This window comes from Medicago truncatula, chromosome 2, assembly GCF_003473485.1.
Source record: "Medicago truncatula cultivar Jemalong A17 chromosome 2, MtrunA17r5.0-ANR, whole genome shotgun sequence".
In the NCBI taxonomy this organism is placed as follows: Eukaryota; Viridiplantae; Streptophyta; class Magnoliopsida; order Fabales; family Fabaceae; genus Medicago; species Medicago truncatula.
In genome coordinates, this window is record NC_053043.1 from 50,666,716 (window position 1) to 50,686,911 (window position 20,196).

Sequence of the window (20,196 nt, forward strand, 5' to 3'; positions counted from 1 at the left end):
GAGTATAATGCAATGAAATTGAATGTTTTTACACATCACATTCTACCACATTAATGAAGGAAAAATTGAGTTTTGAAGTCTTAATAGACAAATGAAAACCTTTCTAGTTACCAAATATGCAAGGACTTCAGCCGAACAATTAATGAACTCATTTAGAGGAAAATACATTCATTGTTGAAAGACAATGAAATATTTAATGAACTTTGATTAGCAAATTACTTTGATAGGGTATTCAATCAATATTCAATACTGGTAGTTTAATAAGTTATAAAAAATAGACTATAATTTTTTTGATTAAAATAGTAGCCGCATGAAATTATAAAAAAAGAACAAAAATTGGTGTCAATCTCGTTACTAATGAAAGAGATTTATGAAAAAATACAAATGGAGTAGTAATTTTTTAACTCTGACACTGACACTCGTGTAAGATTTGTCTGGTACTGGCAAACAATACTAACATGTATGTATTCAGGGCAAAGCCATCTCTTGCTGGAAAATTTAGGATAGGATAGTTCCAGTGGCATTGATGTTATTTTTTGCTGAATTTAGTGGCATTTTCATTTTATGATTCAAATAAAACCCTGTGCTCTCTCCCTAGGATCTCTCAAATCCAACTCACTCATATCTCTCTCTCTCTCTCTCTCTTTTTGAGATTCATACAAACAAAAAATTAAAATATGCAGAAGTTTAAAGTTCTATTGGTTCTATTCCTCTCAGTATGCCAAGGTGCTTTGTCTTATACAGATGGTAAGTTCTTAATTCCCAACACTATATGCAATGTAATGGTGTTTTGATTTCAATCACCTTAATTAATTCATTGATGTTAGTATTTATTGCTAACTAATAACCGAAATGTAATTTATGTGATTATTAGGATCTAACTATATTCAATGCAAGTGTTTTATTGATCATCTCCAAATGTTCACTTACTTAAAAGTTCAACATTAATGTTGTACTTCAATTTTAGATTCTTAAACTTTAAATTTTTTTGACTTAGAATTTATCATATTTGTTGTGTTTGGTTTTACTATCTATTTTGATATGCTTGGCTGTCATGGTTTTACCTAATAGAACTAAGAGCTGTGAATTCTAGAACTGATCTTAGTCTCAAATTAACTTTTTAACTAACTTGTTGTATATTAATGATTCCGAAATAACTTTACATTCAATATATTTTTAACTAAAATTAATTTTCACTGCAATAGAATCATACACAAATTTTTAAAATATTTTATTTTTAATAATTAACTATGTTCACCTAAAAATGAGCTGAATCGGGTAGTAATTTGAGAACAAAAAGAAGATATATATGTTTTGTAGTTCAAAATCTCATTTTAATGTTATAATCTATGTTAGAGGTAAAGAGAATTTTAGATGAGAATACTTTAACATGTTAGTGTAAAACAATATGTTTGCAACCTACTAATTAATTAGTTGCTTATTTAGGCTATATACATAATTTATTTAGATATTATTTCAACAAAAAAAAAAATATTTATTTAGATATTCGTAGGCTAATCATAATGTCTTCTCCATAATACTACAAATGTATCGCCAGAAAAAACAAAAACAAAAATAAAAATTTACATTAATAGATTATGAATGATTTTGAACTTTGCATGTGAGTTGTTTTGTTCTGCATAGTCTGGATCCACAACATCCCTTTCGTCAGATCTTAAGGCACATGATTTTGAGATAAGTTATTATCTAATTACGAAGCATATATGTACTAAAACGTTACCAGATACACGATTAACCTATTTATTTATTTTTTAAAAAATGATTAACATATTTATCAGTTCTTATGTTCTTTTACTTGATACCAAAGTAACAAAAACGAGAATTAAAAAAATGTGATGTGAGAATATCAGCATTCAGGCAGGATTAATTCAATAAAAAAAGTTATACACGATCACATTTACACGTACAACTCCTTGAGATCTATCTAGATTCTAGAACAATATAACATTGGAAATTCTTTTCACATGGCTTACAAAGGTTTGCATGTGCACACAGCCTGCACTTATTAACAATGGTGGAACAAGACCAAAAAGTGCTCTTGAAAAAGATATTTCATCTTTTATATATATATATATATATGAAATATGACACAAATCTTTTAAATTTAAAATTGTTTCAGGTTTATTGCCAAATGGTGACTTTGAAGTTGGTCCAAAAGCATCAAACCTAAAGGGTACAGTGGTGACAACCCATGATGCCATACCTAATTGGACAGTTTCAGGGTACGTTGAATACATAAAATCAGGACAAAAACAAGGTGACATGCTTTTGGTTGTACCAGAAGGTGCTTATGCTGTTAGGCTAGGAAATGAAGCATACATTAAGCAAAAAGTGAAATTAAATAAAGGGTCATCTTATTCCATCACATTCAGTGCAGCTCGCACGTGTGCACAAGAAGAGAAACTTAATGTGTCAGTGGTACCAACTTCTGAGAAAAGAGATTATGGTATCATTCCAATACAAACTATGTATGGTAGTAATGGTTGGGAATCATTTGCTTGTGGGTTTAGAGCTGATTATCCAGAAGGGGAAATTGTGATCCATAACTCTGGTGTTGAAGATGATCCAGCTTGTGGTCCACTTATTGATTCTGTTGCTTTGAAGGTTTTGAACCCACCTATAAGAACCAGAGGTAATTAATTAAACGGTCCAATATGATTGAATATTTTTGTAAATCTATTTTATGCTTTTTTTACATAGAAATAAAATTCTTAATTAAACTAGTTTGACAATTGTTTTTGTTTGTTTGGTGTAGCCAATTTATTGAAAAATGGAAACTTTGAAGAAGGACCATATGTGTTCCCAAATGCATCATGGGGGGTATTGATCCCACCCCACATTGAGGATGCTCACGGTCCATTACCAGGATGGATAGTTGAATCTCTGAAAGCAGTAAAATACATTGATTCTGAACACTTCACAGTACCAGAAGGAAAAAGAGCAATTGAACTTGTAGCAGGAAAAGAAAGTGCACTTGCACAAGAAGTATTCACAACAATTGGAAAAGTTTATGTCCTCACTTTTGCAGTTGGTGATGCCAATAATGCATGTGAAGGTTCTATGACCGTAGAAGCATTTGCTGGTAGAGACACTGTTCAAGTTCCATATCAATCTAAGGGTAAAGGAGGGTTTGTTAGAGGCAAACTTCGTTTTAAGGCATCGACAAGACGTACTAGGATTAGGTTCCTAAGTACATTTTACACCATGAAGAATGATAACTCTGGTTCTCTTTGTGGACCTGTTATTGATGATGTAAAATTGCTTAGTGTTCGTTATCCCAACAACCATACCTAAGTAGTATGCTGCAAATCAAAATGCTACCTTCATATCAATCATGTTTCAGTATTTTTATTACGTTATAGAATTAATTCTTGTAATAATATATATAGCTAGGAGGAGGATCTATTATTGAGTGGTTTTACTCAGTCTTATATATTCACGTATCCAATCTACATCTACGATCTACATCTACAATGTAAACAAATGACAAATATTTCAATACGTGGCAATATTATATATATAGCACTCTTTTGCATTATGATTTTCCAATGTCACATTGTTATATTTTTCTTTTCTTTTCTGATTTTAACTCTATACTATAAAAGCAATATTAATTGTTAAAGGCCACCCTAATAAAGCAAAATTTCAAAATTTCTTATTTCAATAAAATGAAATTCAATAAATTCCACGAGTTCAACATTTAACAAGTAATTTCAAACAACCCACCCATATGCATATTCATCATAATGAAAAATATTGAATTTACTTACAGACCATCATAGAAACATTATTTATGTGTGTCTAAGTGATTCATAAGAAGACGTTCTAAGTGATGGAGTTGTCTGAGAGCAATATCAGATAAAAACCAACATATCCCTAAACAGTAATTTCATATGTAAGAAATATCACCTAAAAAAACATGTCTTAAAATCCTTAGAACCAACCCACACCCATACTCTAGTATCTTAGTATAACATATGTAATCTCAAAATCATAAGCCAATTATGTATCCATTAATTAAACAGTAACCCCTTTTGTTTTAAAATGTAATTTTATCAAGGAATTTATACGTTTGGCAACTTTGGAATATGAACCCTTCTTGTGACAAAATGCAGATTTATAGTGTTTTCACATGCTTTAAAGTTTACCTGGTTTGGATTCTAAGATCTGAAAATCAAAGGGTGTCTCAAGTTTCCAGGAGGAGCGTAAGAAGGCGATTCTCAAACATCGAGCTTTCAAGGATTTTTTTTAGCTTGACTCCTACAAGCCTGTTCCTTTTTCAGACTAGCTTGTATCGTAGCCCACACATAGACTAAAATAAGAAGGTTGCTTGCTAGTTACTTCATTTTTGTCGAAAACTCATCTATTTATCAGAGTGTATCTTTTGATGGTAAAAACCTATCTTTAGATTGAATTTTTTACTACGAGAAGCTATATTCTTTGAGTAGTGATATATGTACAATCATTTGGGACAACTTTTATTTTATCTCTTTTTATTGGTCCAAAACAATAGAGAAAGAAAAATGAATAGAGGAAATAAGAATAGAATATGAGTATGAGAGAGAAAGTTGTAATAAAATTGTTGGACAAAATCTTCTTAGTTATTGACTATCTTTGAAGGTTAATATACCTGGGGTGTAAACAGCAACAACTGAAAAAGAAAACCGGCCCAACTCAACAATAACACGCTCAACGTTCGTTCGCTTCTCACACTCATATACCTTATACAACGCTCTCACACTCGGTTGCTCCACCGTGCGCCGTCGTCCTTGTTCGCGATGTTTCGCTATTTGCGTTCTTCCATTTGCCATGTCCATGGATCTCTTCTCTCTGCATCGAAAACCACACTTCCATCTCACACTACCTTCTTGCCCGGTAATGTTCTAATCTTTATTTTTCTTTACTTAGTCGTAGATAGAATGATTTTCCGGTTGGTTTGTGTATTTGAATTTAGTGTTTGTAAAATTCGATGCTTTTATACTTTTAGTTCTACACTAATATTTTTAGATTGATTTGGTATTAAGCTATATCATATAGGATTTTAGATGATAATATTGCGTTTGATGTGTTGTAAGACTAGATGAGATATGATTACAAATGACAACATTAGAGAGTTGAAGTAGCACCTATAGTAGGAAAGATGGTGGAAAATAGGCTTCCGTGGTTTTGACATGTTTAGAGAAGACTTGTAGCTGTTGCAGTAAAGAGAGTAGATCAGATGAAGTATCTTCAGACAAAGGAAGACTTAAAAAAGATATATATGGTTTATACTAGCCCATTACGGTGTAATTTGATCCATGTAGCTAACCCCGTGTAATGGGATAAGTGGTGCGTAGTCATAATGATAGATAGCAGGCAACTAGATACCATAAATCATTTTGTGTATGTTTGGATTCACTTTGTGAGACAAAAGTGATTATAGACACATAAAATTGTGTTTGACATGTTTGTGTGTCTACGAGTAGAATTGGTTTTATCTCTTGAATGAATTGTAACTTGATTTGGGGCTTTTGCATCCAAACCTGATTTTTAGCCTTAAATCTGTTGGTCATATTTCACTTTTACATGAATGGATCTAAGCATAAATCATTTTACGTTCAACTCACTTTACACAAAATCAATCTTACATAATTGATTGAAAGTCAATTTTTGCCACCGCATAATCAAATAGACACGATCTTTTTATTTTTTTTAGTTTTTTCTTTAATGTCATCTCAACAATCTTAGGTCCTTTTCAAACTCTTGAAACTGCAGGATATGTTAGAGGATTTTCTAGTGCAAGCTGGGGTTTGAACGGGAGGAATCAAGGTGAGAATGTAAATTCAAATGCAAGTGCTCGTCCAAATTTTATGCGGGATAGGGAGAATATTAACTCCCCAATTGAGAATAAGGCTGAGATTGGTGGGAATTTCAGGAAGATGGACTTTGTGAGAGGAAGTGTAGAAGAAAATGAAAAGGGTGTTATGGGGGGTTATCTATACAATCAGTATCATTTTCAGCATGATGCTGATTTTGTTCATATCAAGATGCGTCGTAACAATACCTTTGTTACAGTGACCGATTCTAAAGGAAATGTAAAACTTAGTGGCTCTGCTGGTTCCTTGAAAGACATGAAATCAGGGCAAAAGCTTTCTAGGTATGCTGCTGAAGCAACTGCAGAAGTGGTTGGACGAAGATCTAGAAGTTTGGGGTTGAAATCTGCTGTCATGAAAGTGAATGGATTTACTCATTTTCGGAGGAAAAGGCAGGCAATATTGAGCTGGAGAGAGGGATTTTCTGATTCTCGAGGAGATAAAAATCCAATTGTATACATCGAAGATACAACTCGTCGTCCCCATAATGGATGCAGACTGCCAAAGAGTCGACGTATCTAGTTATTTTTACAGGGATGGTTGAAGAAGCTTTATTTGACTTGGATAAAGACATAGTTTAGGTGCATATTGAAGAAGCTTCTGTTGAGCAGATTTTAATTATGATTTTGTTTCATACTTGTTTGTTTACATTTTGTACAACGATCAGAATTTTTGTAGCAACTTCTCTACCGAAAGGCTATGTAATTGGAAGCTTTTGTGGCTCAAATTATCATTGCCAAGGAAATCATGTAGCAAACTCTTCCTGAAATTGTCAAATTTAAATTCCTTGTTCCATCAAATTAAAATCCGAACCGCAAGTTTTTTCGATTGAACTGCATTGCTACTACATCAGTTGTCAAAAGCAGGACATTTGTTAATCATGATGGCCTTTTCTCCATCGTTTCCAATGGCTGAGCCGCATTTCCTTTTGGTGGCAAGGTAAGGGATTTGTGTATTAGACGATAAATTTCACTGGTCGGTCGTTCTCAACTCTGGTAATTCAGAAGCCAATGCTCCAAGATTAGAGATAACTTGGTTGATAATTTACAAAATATTCATCGGAAATGAGCATACAAAATAATGATCATAGCAGTGATATAAAGTGAACAGTAGATTGCGACCACATTTACATTTACAAACAAGTTTATATTTATATTTATATAATTTTGGGGTAAGAAGGAAAAAATAACTAAACTTTTTACCAAGCAATCTCAGAATTTGGTACATTGCAATCACTTGGATGGGATTATTATGAATTTTGTGTGTGCATACGAGTTTGTGAAAAATATAGGGGAAGCACGAGGAAAAACCATATTTCAGAACTCAGTTTGTGCCACCCAACCTGCTCGAAGCGAGTCTTGATTGTTCATAGTGTACGATTTAGGCTAACATGTCACATTTGTTTTTGAGTTTAACCAATATGCAATGACAGTGTAAAACAGATTTACACTGACATCCAATAAAAAAAAACATCAATCTGCCATATTACACATGTAATTTCAAAATATCTTTATGATTTGGCGCAATACAAGATGCTCATCGGCGGAATTTTGTTCAGCTGTATAACTTTCCTTTTGTAATATACACCCCCATCTTCAAGTGGGGGTTTGATTTATTGGCACGTGCAATATTCCACATCACGTGCTAATCCGTTTGGGCCTTGAAGTTGAACTTAAGCGCGTTCAAAGCACACGAAAGAGCATTTTTCACATTCTGTAATAACAAACAATACTTTCATTCTCAACTCTGTTTCGTTCTTCCTTCTTCCATTTCCAATCAAACGACGCCGTAACCACCGTAGATCTCAAACACCATCATGTGGCGGAGAATCGTTTCTTCTCCTCACCTCAAAACCCTAGCCTCTTCATCTCATTCTCATCCTCGATCCGCCGTCGCCGGTCTCCGATTCGCCGGCCTCAGCCGCCACGTCGCCACACAATCAGGTATCTTCACCGTTCATTTCTCTTCTTCGATTGAGTTGTTCTTGATTTTGATTCATTTTGATTTGGTTGTAATTGTAGCTGGTTCGGTGAAGAAGACGGTTGAGGATGTAGTTCCAATTGCTACCGGTCATGAACGTGAGGAGATTCAAGCTGATCTTGAGGTACTTACTTCATCGTGATTAATTCATTTTTTAATTGAACGAAATTTGAATGCTAGTGATGTTAAATGTTATGAATCGAATTGAATTTTTGTGATGATATTAATATCCATTTTTATTTATATCTTGTCCGTATTCTTATGAATTGAATTTTTGTGATAATAATATCCACTTTTATTTTTCCATTTTGTCACTTTCCTATGCCTTGAATCCGAACTACTTTTATTATGATATAAATATGCTGATTTTAAATTTTAATCTGAGGATCATTTTTGCTGTAACTTGTAAGATTTGTTAATCATGCATAGCAGAAAATAGCAGATTGTTAAAAATCCGCTAAAGTATGGTGCTATAGCACCACTATAGTTAGTTAGGATACTCGCCATTTTCTCTCTCCATTTATTATCCCATTACTAAAGTTTTTAAATGTTTTGGGGTGTATAAAAAGATTTGGACTCATTTAACTTTTGTATTTATATTTTCCAAAACTATAGTAATGGAGGAAATGGAGAGGATCCTAACCCCAATATAGTTGTTATTTCAAAACACATTGTACTAAATAGCATATGGCGGAACAATAGTGGTTTGTTGGAATTCTGCTACACTATAGCGGTATAGCGCTTATAGCTGCTATATGACAAGACTTCATATTATATAGGTTACTTTTGGTATTTGAGGACTTTTTTAACATTCTATTTTTTGTTTGTTTGTTTGTTTGTTTAGGGAAGGAATATCCTTGAAATAGACCACCCTGAAGGTCCTTTTGGCACCAAGGTTAGTAATGTTCTTGTTTCTTCAAACAAATATATATGCAAGCTGATGTTTAACTCGTTTTAAAGTTGTGTTGTGTGTTTTGATGTTGCTTTCCTATGTGTGTGAATTAGATGTTTCCAAGCTTGATTTTTATGTGGGTTGCGGAATGGTTTTGGTTTATGTTTGGTGACCTTAATTTAGAAAAGTGATTTTGGCAAAACTAATGTTGTTTGGAGTGTGTTGTTAAAAATCATTATGGATATTTATATTTTAATTACCTAAAGGGTATTTCATTCTTCATATTGTCTTTTTCTTTTCTATTACTTATTTTCATTATTTCAGTCTCTAAGAGCTGCACTGTTGCAAATGGCACAAATGTTGTTGTAACCGTACTCAATTGTAAGATAAAATATGGAACACTATTTAATCTTTTTGAAGTTTGGTTCATTTATATTTTTAGTGCTATGAGTCCTTAGTTTAAAGAGAAACTATTAAGAAAGATCTAGAGATTGAGGAGTTGAATTGAGATACGATAGAACATTATAGGGCCGTTTGATCCATGTTGCCAACCCTGCTTAGTGGGATAAGGCTTGGTTGTTGTTGTATATGGTCCCTAGTCTCCCTACCCTTCACTGAGTTATAACACCCAAGTCTCCTTGGGATGGTATTATAAGATCAAAAAACAATGGGGATTAGATTGGATATGAGTGTAACCAAACATTTTTTTACCTCCAAATTATCATTCTTCAAAAATTAATAATTTGAATGTAAGATTTTAAAAAACATCTATCAAAATCCATAAAATTAACAGAAGCACTGCATATAATCAATTACTTGTTGATAAGTAAATTCAAATTCAAATTGCAAAGACACATAGAAGGCTGGAACTACAAAACTGATTACTGGCTTGGAATTTGGGACTAACTATCATACCATCAATCTACAATACCTATATGATTCGATGCAGAAGCAATCTTCTGGAGCTTCTTCTCAGACAGGACTCTTGCATCAATGAACAAACATATAGATATGTATTAAATATATCAAATTTGGATGCTAAGTTGCTTACATTGGATATTCTTTGGAAGTAAGCATGAGGATATTGGTAAATTGTTGGTCCTGTTAACAAGTTGCTATCCTCAGTTACTTCACTGTACTCGGTTGTAAGAGGTGAAGAGTAACCATGGCTAGAAAATCAAGGGGTTTTGTAGCTTTGTTGAGCTTTAAGTTTACACAATTGTAGTTTTGAATCCAAAGTTTAAAGACAAAAAATGTGCTTAAAGATGTTTTATGAAGGTTGGTGAAGAGTAACGATGGCTGGAAAATCAAGGGGTTTTGTAGCTTGTTGAGCTTTAAGTTAACACAATTGTAGTTTTGAAGTTTCCAAAGTTTAAAGGAAAAATGTGCTTAAAGATGTTTTATGAAGGTTCTGAAGTGTGCTTGATATATGTTTTGTGAATAGTTGCTGTAGATTCACATTGTCCGCGTTGTCTAATACTTATAATGGTTTTGAAGTATGCTTGATATATGTCTGCTTTCGTTGTTTATAGGAAGCACCTGCTGTTGTTAAGTCTTACTATAACAGAAGGATTGTTGGATGCCCCGGTGGTGAGGGTGGTAAGTGTTGCCTGTCTTTCTTTATGAATCTGTGTGCAAACCTTTTCACAATCTGGTGATAAGTACTAGAATTTGGTGCATGTTATTATAGATGAAAAATTTGTTTTTTTAATGCAGAGGATGAGCATGATGTTGTCTGGTTTTGGCTGGAGGAAGGCAAGCCCCATGAATGTCCAGTGTGTGCACAGTATTTTCAGGTAAATTGAGCATCACGTTTATAACTTTATATTTATTGGTTACCATGATCAATTTGGAGTTAAATGTTGAGATATGTAAGTATGTAGATTGAAAATCATGTACTTGTTTGCACATTACTGCCCTCAACTTTCACGGACTTCATAGGTTGATGTTGCTCCTAAAAAATCTGTGTTTTGACATGCTTTGATTTCCTTTAATAATTTGAATGACTTGAATAGTTTGAAACACAATTAGCTGACAATTGATTGTTTGGTTTTGAAGTTACACCTTGTCACTTTTTAATGTATACTTATGTTCATAATTATAAGATCCTTTGACAATTTTATCTGTCCCTTTTCATAAGATCTCTTTGGTATTTTCAACTACATTAATTATTTCTTTACCAACATATTCCTATTTATTTATATCTTTTTCTTCAGTCAACAGTAAATACTATGTTGAAAACATAGTGTAACTCTTTCTCATAAGGGATAAAATTGTAAAAACAATAATAGTAATTACAAACAAATTTAATATTACAACCAACTTTCTTAATTCCGGTAATTTGGCCAAAAGGGTCCTGTTGTTGTGGATGGATGTAGTATATGATATTATTATATTTTAGCAAGAACAAACGCTCTATGACAGTTGACATATAAAATGAGACATCATATACCAGAATACTATTTTAAAACTTTGTTCGTCACTGCTTAAGCACTAGGTGCACTACAGAAGCTTGAACTTAATTTGAGTTTGAAATATTCATCCTTTAGCCAAAATTTGCGCAGAATTTAAATTGTTATCTTTTACCAGTGTCATCACTCATGAATGCTTTGATGTATATCTGAGCTTATGTTTTGTTTGATATAAAGAAACCATGGTGTAGTGTATGCTTAAATCGAAAAATCATGCATAAAAAATTCCTCCACATGGTGAATATATAGCCACCTCTCATCCATATTATTAAAATCTGTGCAGTATATCATGTTTACAGCTTTTGGAAAAAATGATTTGAAAATTCCAGGAATAAGAATAGTTGGAACAAAATTCAATTGAATTCTTTTCAAAATTTCAAATTCTAGTCAAATACAAATTGACTATTTAAAATGGGTCCTTTACTGCTAATTAGAACTATTTTTTGGTTTTGCACTACAGCTTGTAGTGGTGGTAACTAATTTTTTTTGGTTCTGTGTTACAGCTTGAAGTGGTGGGACCTGGCGGTGATCCTTATGGACACCATTGATTGGATGCTGCAGTTTTCCTTCAGGAATAAATTTTCCAAAGAGATTGTTTTATACCTTTCAAAATCACGATGCAATGATTTGTTTGGTTTTGACTGGTCTAGACCTTGCGGTTTTACAACTTCAGAGAGTTTCTGTGATTATTTAGACACAGGGTGGTCATTTGATTAAGCTACAAATCCTGTTAGGTTGTCATTTTTGCTCTGCCTAATAATTGATAGCAACGCTATGATTCTTTAACAAAGTTTTTTTCTTTTGAAATACGCATAACCTGCAGCTACTTTTAGCACCTATCCACGAAAGGGACTGCAAGTTTATTTCAAGAAAAGCCTCCACTTTCATCCATTAGGTGAAAAAGAAGTCAATTTTTAGTCCTTAGAATTCAGACATGGGACATGTTAATCCCTCCGTCGACCGTCATCCACCAACTGATGTTTGTGTTGACTTATACAGTTACTGTTGTGACTTGACTGTTTGTTGGTTTATTTTCACCGTGGCATTTATATGAAAAATGTGTAGAAGAGACAATCTGGTCTCTATTTGAAATTAAATAAGAGGCAAAACTTTGGTTCCTTATCGAGGCATTCTTCTATTTCTCTTCCTCCTTTTGTTGAAGGGCTTAAGTGTTTTCTGTAGCTTTGTTTACCACTAAGCGGTGTTTTTTTTTTTTTTTTGGTACAACGACTAAGCGGTGTTTTAGTTGAGTTGATCAATCATAGTCACTTTTATAGGTGTAAAACTTTTGACAATCTCAAACTCAAGTAGGAAGACGAAGGGAAATGCATGGAGGATGTTTGAAATTGAGGGTCAGGAAGGAATCATGTCCCTGCCATTTTAATTTCAAATAAAAGGATCGAAATGTCGTTTATAATTACAAATATTTTTGTATGTAAATGGTTAAATGCCATGATGGAAATAAACCAACAGCCTAGTCAGCTTACTACCTATCACTAGCAGCAGACATGCAACACAAAATCGTTTGTTTGTGTGGAAGTTGACAGAGAATGGTCTCATTTTTTCTCAGGGATCAAAATGACCACTCTTAATCTTTAAATAATCTTTTGAAAATGGATGCAACGTGAAAGTAAGCCAAATGAAATTCAAACGTAGCAATCTTAGTGAGTTTTTTTTTCTTCTTTTTTCGATGATCTACCACTTAACATTGATAAGATTGCAACGTATGGTTTGAATTGATAAAAAAAAAAATCCATGACCTTAGTAGTTTTTTTCCATAATGTGTCGAATAACATTCCTTAAGTAGGTTCTCTACCAGTGCACAGCATGATACCCTGAACTAATATTTTATCATTGCTAAGAGTAGCCTACATTTGGATTGAATTGATAAAAGTTTACGTCTGATTTTATTTCTCACTTTTTTGCCAAGAGTTTTTGAAAGCAATGAGATGAAAATAAATGAATATTTTTTTTTTTTGTTTTCTTTTGAGAAAGTTATATAAAGAACGAATAAATTTATGTAAAATCTTCTAAAACCCGTCTATTGCAGAGTTTCCCATATTGTTCTAATATAGGTTTAAATATGTAAATCGTCCCTGTAAGTTATAAACGTTTTGCTTTTGATCCTTGCCGTCATCATCCGTTACAAAAACGCTTATGTGTCTAACGGCAGCTGACGTGGCGATGTGTGATGTGGCAAGTGAGGCTTATGTGTTGTTCCAGATAATGTCATAGGGACCAAAACCGAAAAAGAAAATTTACAGAGGGACGAAATTCAAAAACATGACTTAACAAAATTTTAAATTAAAAACTTTCTTTTTCTTTCTTCATCTTCTTCCTTCCTTTCTTCATCATCTTCAACCTCATCTTTATCAACATTCATCAATCTTTATCAAACCTAGAAAACATAAATTAGACATTCAAACTCTTTAATCAAAATCTCATTTTTCATTTCCTCTTATTAAACTCTTCTTATTTAAACATATTATTTCTTAATTCTCAATTCTACCCCTTTTTTCAATTGCATATCCAGGGATACAACATAATAAAACAAAGGGAGTGAAAAAAAAAACTTCAATGAAGAAAAATATGATGAATGTTGAGAAGAACCCCAAAACCCAAACATTCTTCTTCTAATTTTAATTTTAATTTCATCAATTTTAATTTTAATTTCGTCAATGTGAACTAGAACACATGCCCATAACAAACAAACCTACGACTATGATAGGGTTTTTTATGGCTGGAAGAACTTTGCAACGAAACTAGCATCTTTTGGAAAATTGTGCCTCTAAAATTTGCTAGAAAAAAATGTGTTGTTCGAAAGAATAAAATGCAATTGGTGTGTGGTCTAATGGGATGTTGTTGTTGTTGTTGTGTGGTTTAATATGAAATTTTGAAGGTTTCTGGAGAATTTAATTAAAGTTATGCGTTGTTGTTGTTTGAAAATTTATGGGTACAATTATTTTTGGGTGATGATGAATTGATAGAAGGAAATAGAATTAGAACCAACATAAGAATCCATAAAGTGTTCATTATACTATACAATATATGTAAAGAAAAGAGATGCAATTTGGGGGTAGATTAGGAGATTTTAAGGTTTCAGTGTGATTTAGATTTGGAATTGGGAATACATTGAATATGGTGAAGGAGAAGATTTTGATGGAAATAGAATATGAGATTTTGATTAAGAGTTTGAATGTGCAATGTATGTTTTCTGGGTTTGATGAACATCAATGAAGGTGAGGCTGAAGATGATGAAGAAGAGGAAGGAGAGGAAGGAGAAGATGAAGAAAGGAAAACAAAGTTTTTAATTTAAAATTTTGTTAAGTCGTGTTTTTGAAGTTGGTCCCTCTGTATATTTTAAGTTTTGGATTTGGTCTCTATAACCTTGCCATTGGACATCTAGAACGACACATAAGCCTCAGTTGCCATGTCACACGTTGCCACGTCAGCTACCGTTAGACACATAAACGTTTTTGTAACAGATGGTGACGGCAGAGACCAAAAGCAAAACGTTTATAACTTACCGGCTCTGTTTTAGAAGAAAAAAGGATACAAGGACGAAAACAAAAAACACGCCAATTTACAGGGATGATTTACATATTTAAGCCTCTAATATACTCCCTCCGTCCCTTAATGTAAACTCCCTTTACTTTTTTCACATTTCTTAAGAAAAATTGTCAGTGTAATTAATGTATCTGTTTTGTTTGTTAATATTACTAAATTGTCATTTGTTTGTATGTGTATTAAATTTGTTTTTTTAAATTTTAAGACAAGTTAGTAGTACTCCCTCCGTCCCAAATTGTATGTTGCTTTAGGAGAAAAAATTTGTCCCGAATTATATGTCGCTTTACAATACCCATGCAACATTAATGTTACTTTTCCAATTATAACCTTAATTAATTATTACTCTCTCTTCTTTCAATTCTTTCATTTATCTTTCTCATATTATTTATTAAGGACAATTTTGTAAAACAACTCATAATATCTATTTTCCACACAATATTAATTGCATTTCTTAATATGTGTGAAATGCCCAAAACGTCATACAATTTGGGACGGAGGGAGTATTAATTAAGGATATGTTTAGGAAAAAAAAAATAAATGCATCTAATAATTTAGAAAGGGGTTTACATTTAGAGACAAAAATAAAATCAAATAGGTGCTTAGATATAGGGATGGAGGGAGTATTAGCCATTTTTTTATTTTATTTTTACGAAAATTAACGAGTTTATTATAATCAGCGCAGAGTTAAATTACATTGGATTTTACTTGCGTTTCCCATAACTGTCTTTTAGAAAATCACGCTCAGTTCCGTGAGCATGGCTTATTTGGTAGGACAATGCATTATTATATGCAGGGATCGGAGTTCGAACCCCGGACACCCCACTTATTCACTTTATAAGGTAAATTCTAACCACTAGGCTACCTGACAAAAAAAAAAAAATCACACTCCATCGGATTTGGAAAAGAAAATAAAAACAGCATATGTTTGCATTCAGATGGTTAATTCGAGCAAGTGCAGTTTTAAATTAGGTATTTAAAGGGGTATTTAAAATCGAAACAATTCAATAGAAAAACCATAAATTGAATTAACCTAAACCAAAAACCCTATTTGGTTTTTTATTTTGGCAACCAAACTAAACCAAACATTAATTAAACACATGTCACTTAACTTAGTACTCAAAGAAATTCAATGATGAATTTTATAGAATGGCATGCTTTTTTTCTCTTTTTCTTCTTTACTAAAACATGTTTTTTCTCACGTTAAGTTTCTTCTTTGCTTTTAATTTTAAAAATATATTTATGTGATTTAATTTAATTCTACTTACACTTTTGCATATATGTTCATATTAGATATATTTTAAGTTATAGAAACTCAATGAGAATTTTTAGAAAATAATAAAATCTTAGTTTTTGCATTTCTTACTGAAGAGAATTGTTTTTTGGTCCATACCGCATCTTAATCTTTTGCAAAAAAAAAAAAAAAAAAAAAAAAACACAACAACCAAATCAACCTAAACCACATTGATTTAGTTTGGTTTTCATTTTAAAAGTCAACCCGACTAAATCAAACCACATATCTTTTATCTTACGGTTTGGATAACGTTTAGTCTCTAAACTAAATCAAACCGCACCGCGAACTTTCCTATATATTTATGAATCATAAAGGTAAGATTTTTAATTGAAAAATGATATTTGTACAACCACTTTTTAACAACTTTCTCTTTCATACTGACATTATATCTCTTCCTTAATGAAAAGAGAGAAAAAAGAAATTGTCTCATTTAATTGTTCAAATAGCACAACTATTTTTAATTAGGTATTTATGAATCAAAAGGGTGAGAAAAGAAGCTGTCTCCTGGCTATGACATTAATAAATGATCCCAGCCCATTAGCCTAAAATTCAAATGTTGGCATAAACCTTAAAATTGGTTGTCCTATTCCAGCACCGCATATGTTAACTCGGACTAGACTTGATAAGATGGGAAGCAAATTAGGTTCCATTCCAATTGAAGAAATTAACTAAAACAAAAAATTAAGAACTAGATTCTTGACCATGACATTTTAATAAAATCGAGCGATCATAATTTAAAGGATGGAAGAAGAAAAAAAACTGGTGGGTAGGGACTAAACATGAACTTACTATAATACTCCATACCTAAAACATAACTTCGAGAATGCATATAACACAATTTCCTTCTGTATTTTTCTTATCATTTTATAGAAAAAAGAAATATTCGAAAACAAAAGAGACGAAATAAAATGATTGTACTTGCTGAAAATATAGTGAAATGACAACTAAATATTCTTAGGAAGGTGTGTATATGTTATTATGTATCCCAAATTCCTTTGTCCTTTCTATGAGCCCTTAAAATGGCACGCAACCATTACCATACTAAAGTAATAAAATCTAATTTAAGAAATCAGCATCAGAATAGAATAGATTCAAAGTCTCACTCACATCTCTATCTTACCAATAATGAAAAGGAATTAATTGTCATTTTCTTTTCTAAATGGAATTATAAGGATAGTTCATATAGATGGAGGGAATTTTTGACATAATACAAAGCTTTACCAACCATTATTCCTTTGGGTCGTTTTTCTTCTCGAACATGTTTTACTTTACCTAGCATAATAACATTTTACTACTACAAATCTTATAGGTAAAAACTAGAAGAACTTGATTGTTGAACTTTTTGTTGTTTAAATTTTTTGGCATTCAAATTTGACACAGAAATAAGTAGTTATTATTTCATTTTAATGGTTAGTTAGATAACTTCAACTCATAGCATGCTAAGATTTGAATTCATGTGTAGTACTTAGGCATCAACCTTCACATTATCTTTGTGGTCATGGAATAGGGGTAAATTGGTACAGAAATCTCGGGTAGACTATTTTAATACTCCCTCCGTCCCATTTTAAGCGAATCTTTTGTTGAAGTATTGATGTATAAGTGAAAGAGAGAGAAAATGGTTTTGAATGTCTTGTCAAGTATTGATGCATTTTTTATTATCATAAATGCAAAGTTGAATATATTGAATTGAGAATGATGAAAGTAGTATTAATTAGAGTTATAATTGAAGAAGAAAAAGTTATTATTATTATATTGAAAAGTGAAATGGGTAAATTTTTTTACGACAATATTTTTTTGCAAATGGCTTCATTATTATGGGACGAAGAGAGTAGTTTTTTTAATAGATGAAAGCTTGTGTTAGGGAGTGTGTAAACTCATGTTTTACATATTACTCTCTAATAAAGTCTACTCCCTCCGTCCCTTAATGTAGGCACTCATTGCATTTTTCACATTTCTTAAGAAAAGTTGTTAGTGTAATTAATGTGTCTGTTTTGTATGTTAATATTACGAAATTGTCCTTTGTTTGTATGTGTATTAAATTTGACTTTTCATATTTCAAGACAAGATAGTAGTATTAATTAGGGGTATGTTTAGGAAAAAAAATAAATGCATCTAGTAATTTGAAAAAGGGTTTACATTTAGGGACAAAAATAAAATCAAATGGATGCTTAGATATAAAATCGGAGGGAGTATACACTATCATCGAGAATTGAACCAACGTTTTTATAAGGAATGAACAAAAAAAATTATCAACTAAATCAACATCTATTATATGTGGATAGCCTCTTGAGAAACTTGTGGATCAATAAGTACACAATACTTCATCTAGTCTTATTTATAAGAGATATTTGGATCAACCAAATTGATGCATCTCGTCTAAATTTTGAACTAGATACATAAACTTTTGTTGATTCAAATATCTCTTATTAATAGGACTAGAGAAAGTACATTATTGTAAAAGTGATAAAATAAATCATTAAGGTTTTTTTTTTAAGAAGTAAATCATTAAGGTTAAGACTTTAAAAATTCGAAAATAGTTTTTAATTATCTTGCCATAATCTAATGGGTTATCATAAACTGGAGCTAAAGAATGTAATCATGACTAAATCTTGTTATTGGTAAATATTCACGTAAGATAATCCAAAGCATAACTTTCATAATTATCTCACGACCAAAACATGAAGTGTAGTAATATCAAAGAGGCTTATAATTTGTATTTGACTTTTAATGATGAGCTCAAACTTGTTTTTCACTTTTTAAATAAGTTTTGTCTTATAATTAGTATTGGTCTACCCTATCATCATATCCATATTTGAAATCTACATAGCAATCAAAACCTTCTTTTGCAGCTGAAGTAATAATAATCTGGACAATTACACTTTTATCAAAAAAGATTTATTGGCAATGGAATAGTTGATAAATTTTGTCTTGCTTCATCCAATTCAAGACTAAATAACAGCTTAAAAGTTTTTATTTTGGCTTAAATGCAATTTTACCCTCCTATTTTGATTGAATCTGAATTTTACCCCCCTTATTTTAAAACTCGGAATTTTACCCCCTCTATTTTGATTGAATCGGAATTTTGCCCCCCTTATTTTAAAACTCGGAATTTTACCCCCTCTATTTTACGTTTTTCAGAATTTTACCCCCTATTTTAAAATAAAGAACCAAAAAATACTAGAAAAATAAAGAAACGATTATAAAATATTAATTTGGTAACAAAATATAAGGAAAACAAGAAAACACAAAAAAAAAAAAAAAAAAAACTAAAAAATAGAAAAAATTTGTAATTACAAGAAAAAATTCAATTAAGAATACATGAAAAAACTAATTTGCACCTCTAAATATTTGCTATTTTCATACTAATTTTTTATTTTATTTTTAGAGATCATACTAGTTTGATGCATTTTTTTCTAGTATTTTTTATTCATTTTTTTTTAGTATTTTTTTGGTTTTATTATTATTTTTTCATTAAAAAACATTTAATACAAATAATTAATTATGTGGATAAAATAGGGGGAGGGGGCAAAATCCTGAAAAACATAAAATAGGGGGGTAAAATTCCGAGTTTTAAAATAGGGGAGGCAAAATCCAGAATCAATAAAAATAGGGGGGGTAAAATTCCGAGTTTTAAAATAGGGGGGGTAAAATTCAGATTCAATCAAAATAGGGGGGTAAAATTGCATTTAAGCCTTTTATTTTTTAACCGTTCGTTTCTAAAAGGGATATTGGTAGTTCGACGTTCAAATGAGAAGTAAAGTCTGATAAAAAAAATCATTTAAAAATTGAACTTGAATTCTTTTAAATATATATACATATATATATATATATATATATATATATATATATATATATATTATTTTTTTGGTACAAATTCTTTTAAATATTTTTATATAGATGTTATTGATCATTTGAGTTCAATCAATTGCTTTAAAAGTTTTATGTTTTCTTTAAGGTAAGTACTCCAAAACCATAAATTAGATCCTACTAAAAATACTAAATCTTATTTATTCCTTCAATTTTGATATCAAATCCTAATTATTCTTGAAATAAAATTTCGCAAATCTTCATTTATTATGAGTATGTTTTTGCTGTAATTTATATTCTCCATTGAAAAGACGG

At 31.5% G+C, this 20,196-nt stretch overlaps 3 protein-coding genes across 3 annotated transcripts; all 3 read left to right on the forward strand.

The window, feature by feature from the left end:
- Window positions 1-592: 592 nt before the first annotated feature.
- Window positions 593-3,559, forward strand: LOC11433574 (uncharacterized). The gene is made up of 3 exons (XM_003597795.4): window positions 593-747; window positions 2,141-2,653; window positions 2,777-3,559. Exons 1-3 carry the CDS (start codon window positions 678-680, stop codon window positions 3,313-3,315), a joined length of 1,122 nt encoding a protein of 373 aa, XP_003597843.1. The 5' UTR covers window positions 593-677; the 3' UTR covers window positions 3,316-3,559.
- A 1,113-nt stretch (window positions 3,560-4,672) lies between these two features.
- Window positions 4,673-6,673, forward strand: LOC11433573 (probable ribosomal protein S11, mitochondrial). The gene is made up of 2 exons (XM_003597794.4): window positions 4,673-4,896; window positions 5,776-6,673. Exons 1-2 carry the CDS (start codon window positions 4,800-4,802, stop codon window positions 6,393-6,395), a joined length of 717 nt encoding a protein of 238 aa, XP_003597842.2. The 5' UTR covers window positions 4,673-4,799; the 3' UTR covers window positions 6,396-6,673.
- An 891-nt stretch (window positions 6,674-7,564) lies between these two features.
- On the forward strand, window positions 7,565-12,025 carry LOC11430014 (cytochrome c oxidase subunit 5b-2, mitochondrial). The gene is made up of 6 exons (XM_003597793.4): window positions 7,565-7,816; window positions 7,895-7,977; window positions 8,698-8,748; window positions 10,278-10,344; window positions 10,462-10,541; window positions 11,720-12,025. The coding sequence occupies exons 1-6, from the start codon at window positions 7,690-7,692 to the stop codon at window positions 11,762-11,764; spliced, it is 453 nt and encodes a 150-aa protein (XP_003597841.1). The 5' UTR covers window positions 7,565-7,689; the 3' UTR covers window positions 11,765-12,025.
- Window positions 12,026-20,196: the final 8,171 nt, after the last annotated feature.

What these genes read in the sequence shown, in the direction of transcription:
- LOC11433573 (XM_003597794.4), top strand. Translation starts at nt 4,800, where the DNA reads ATGTTTCGCTATTTGCGTTCTTCCATTTGCCATGTCCATGGATCTCTT. An exon ending in TCACACTACCTTCTTGCCCG is followed by an intron (nt 4,897 to 5,775) that starts GTAATGTTCTAA and finishes TTGAAACTGCAG; the next exon opens with GATATGTTAGAGGATTTTCT.
- LOC11430014 (XM_003597793.4), top strand. Translation starts at nt 7,690, where the DNA reads ATGTGGCGGAGAATCGTTTCTTCTCCTCACCTCAAAACCCTAGCCTCT. An exon ending in AGATTCAAGCTGATCTTGAG is followed by an intron (nt 7,978 to 8,697) that starts GTACTTACTTCA and finishes TTGTTTGTTTAG; the next exon opens with GGAAGGAATATCCTTGAAAT. An exon ending in ATGCCCCGGTGGTGAGGGTG is followed by an intron (nt 10,345 to 10,461) that starts GTAAGTGTTGCC and finishes TTTTTAATGCAG; the next exon opens with AGGATGAGCATGATGTTGTC.
- LOC11433574 (XM_003597795.4), top strand. Translation starts at nt 678, where the DNA reads ATGCAGAAGTTTAAAGTTCTATTGGTTCTATTCCTCTCAGTATGCCAA. An exon ending in TGCTTTGTCTTATACAGATG is followed by an intron (nt 748 to 2,140) that starts GTAAGTTCTTAA and finishes AAATTGTTTCAG; the next exon opens with GTTTATTGCCAAATGGTGAC. An exon ending in CCCACCTATAAGAACCAGAG is followed by an intron (nt 2,654 to 2,776) that starts GTAATTAATTAA and finishes TGTTTGGTGTAG; the next exon opens with CCAATTTATTGAAAAATGGA.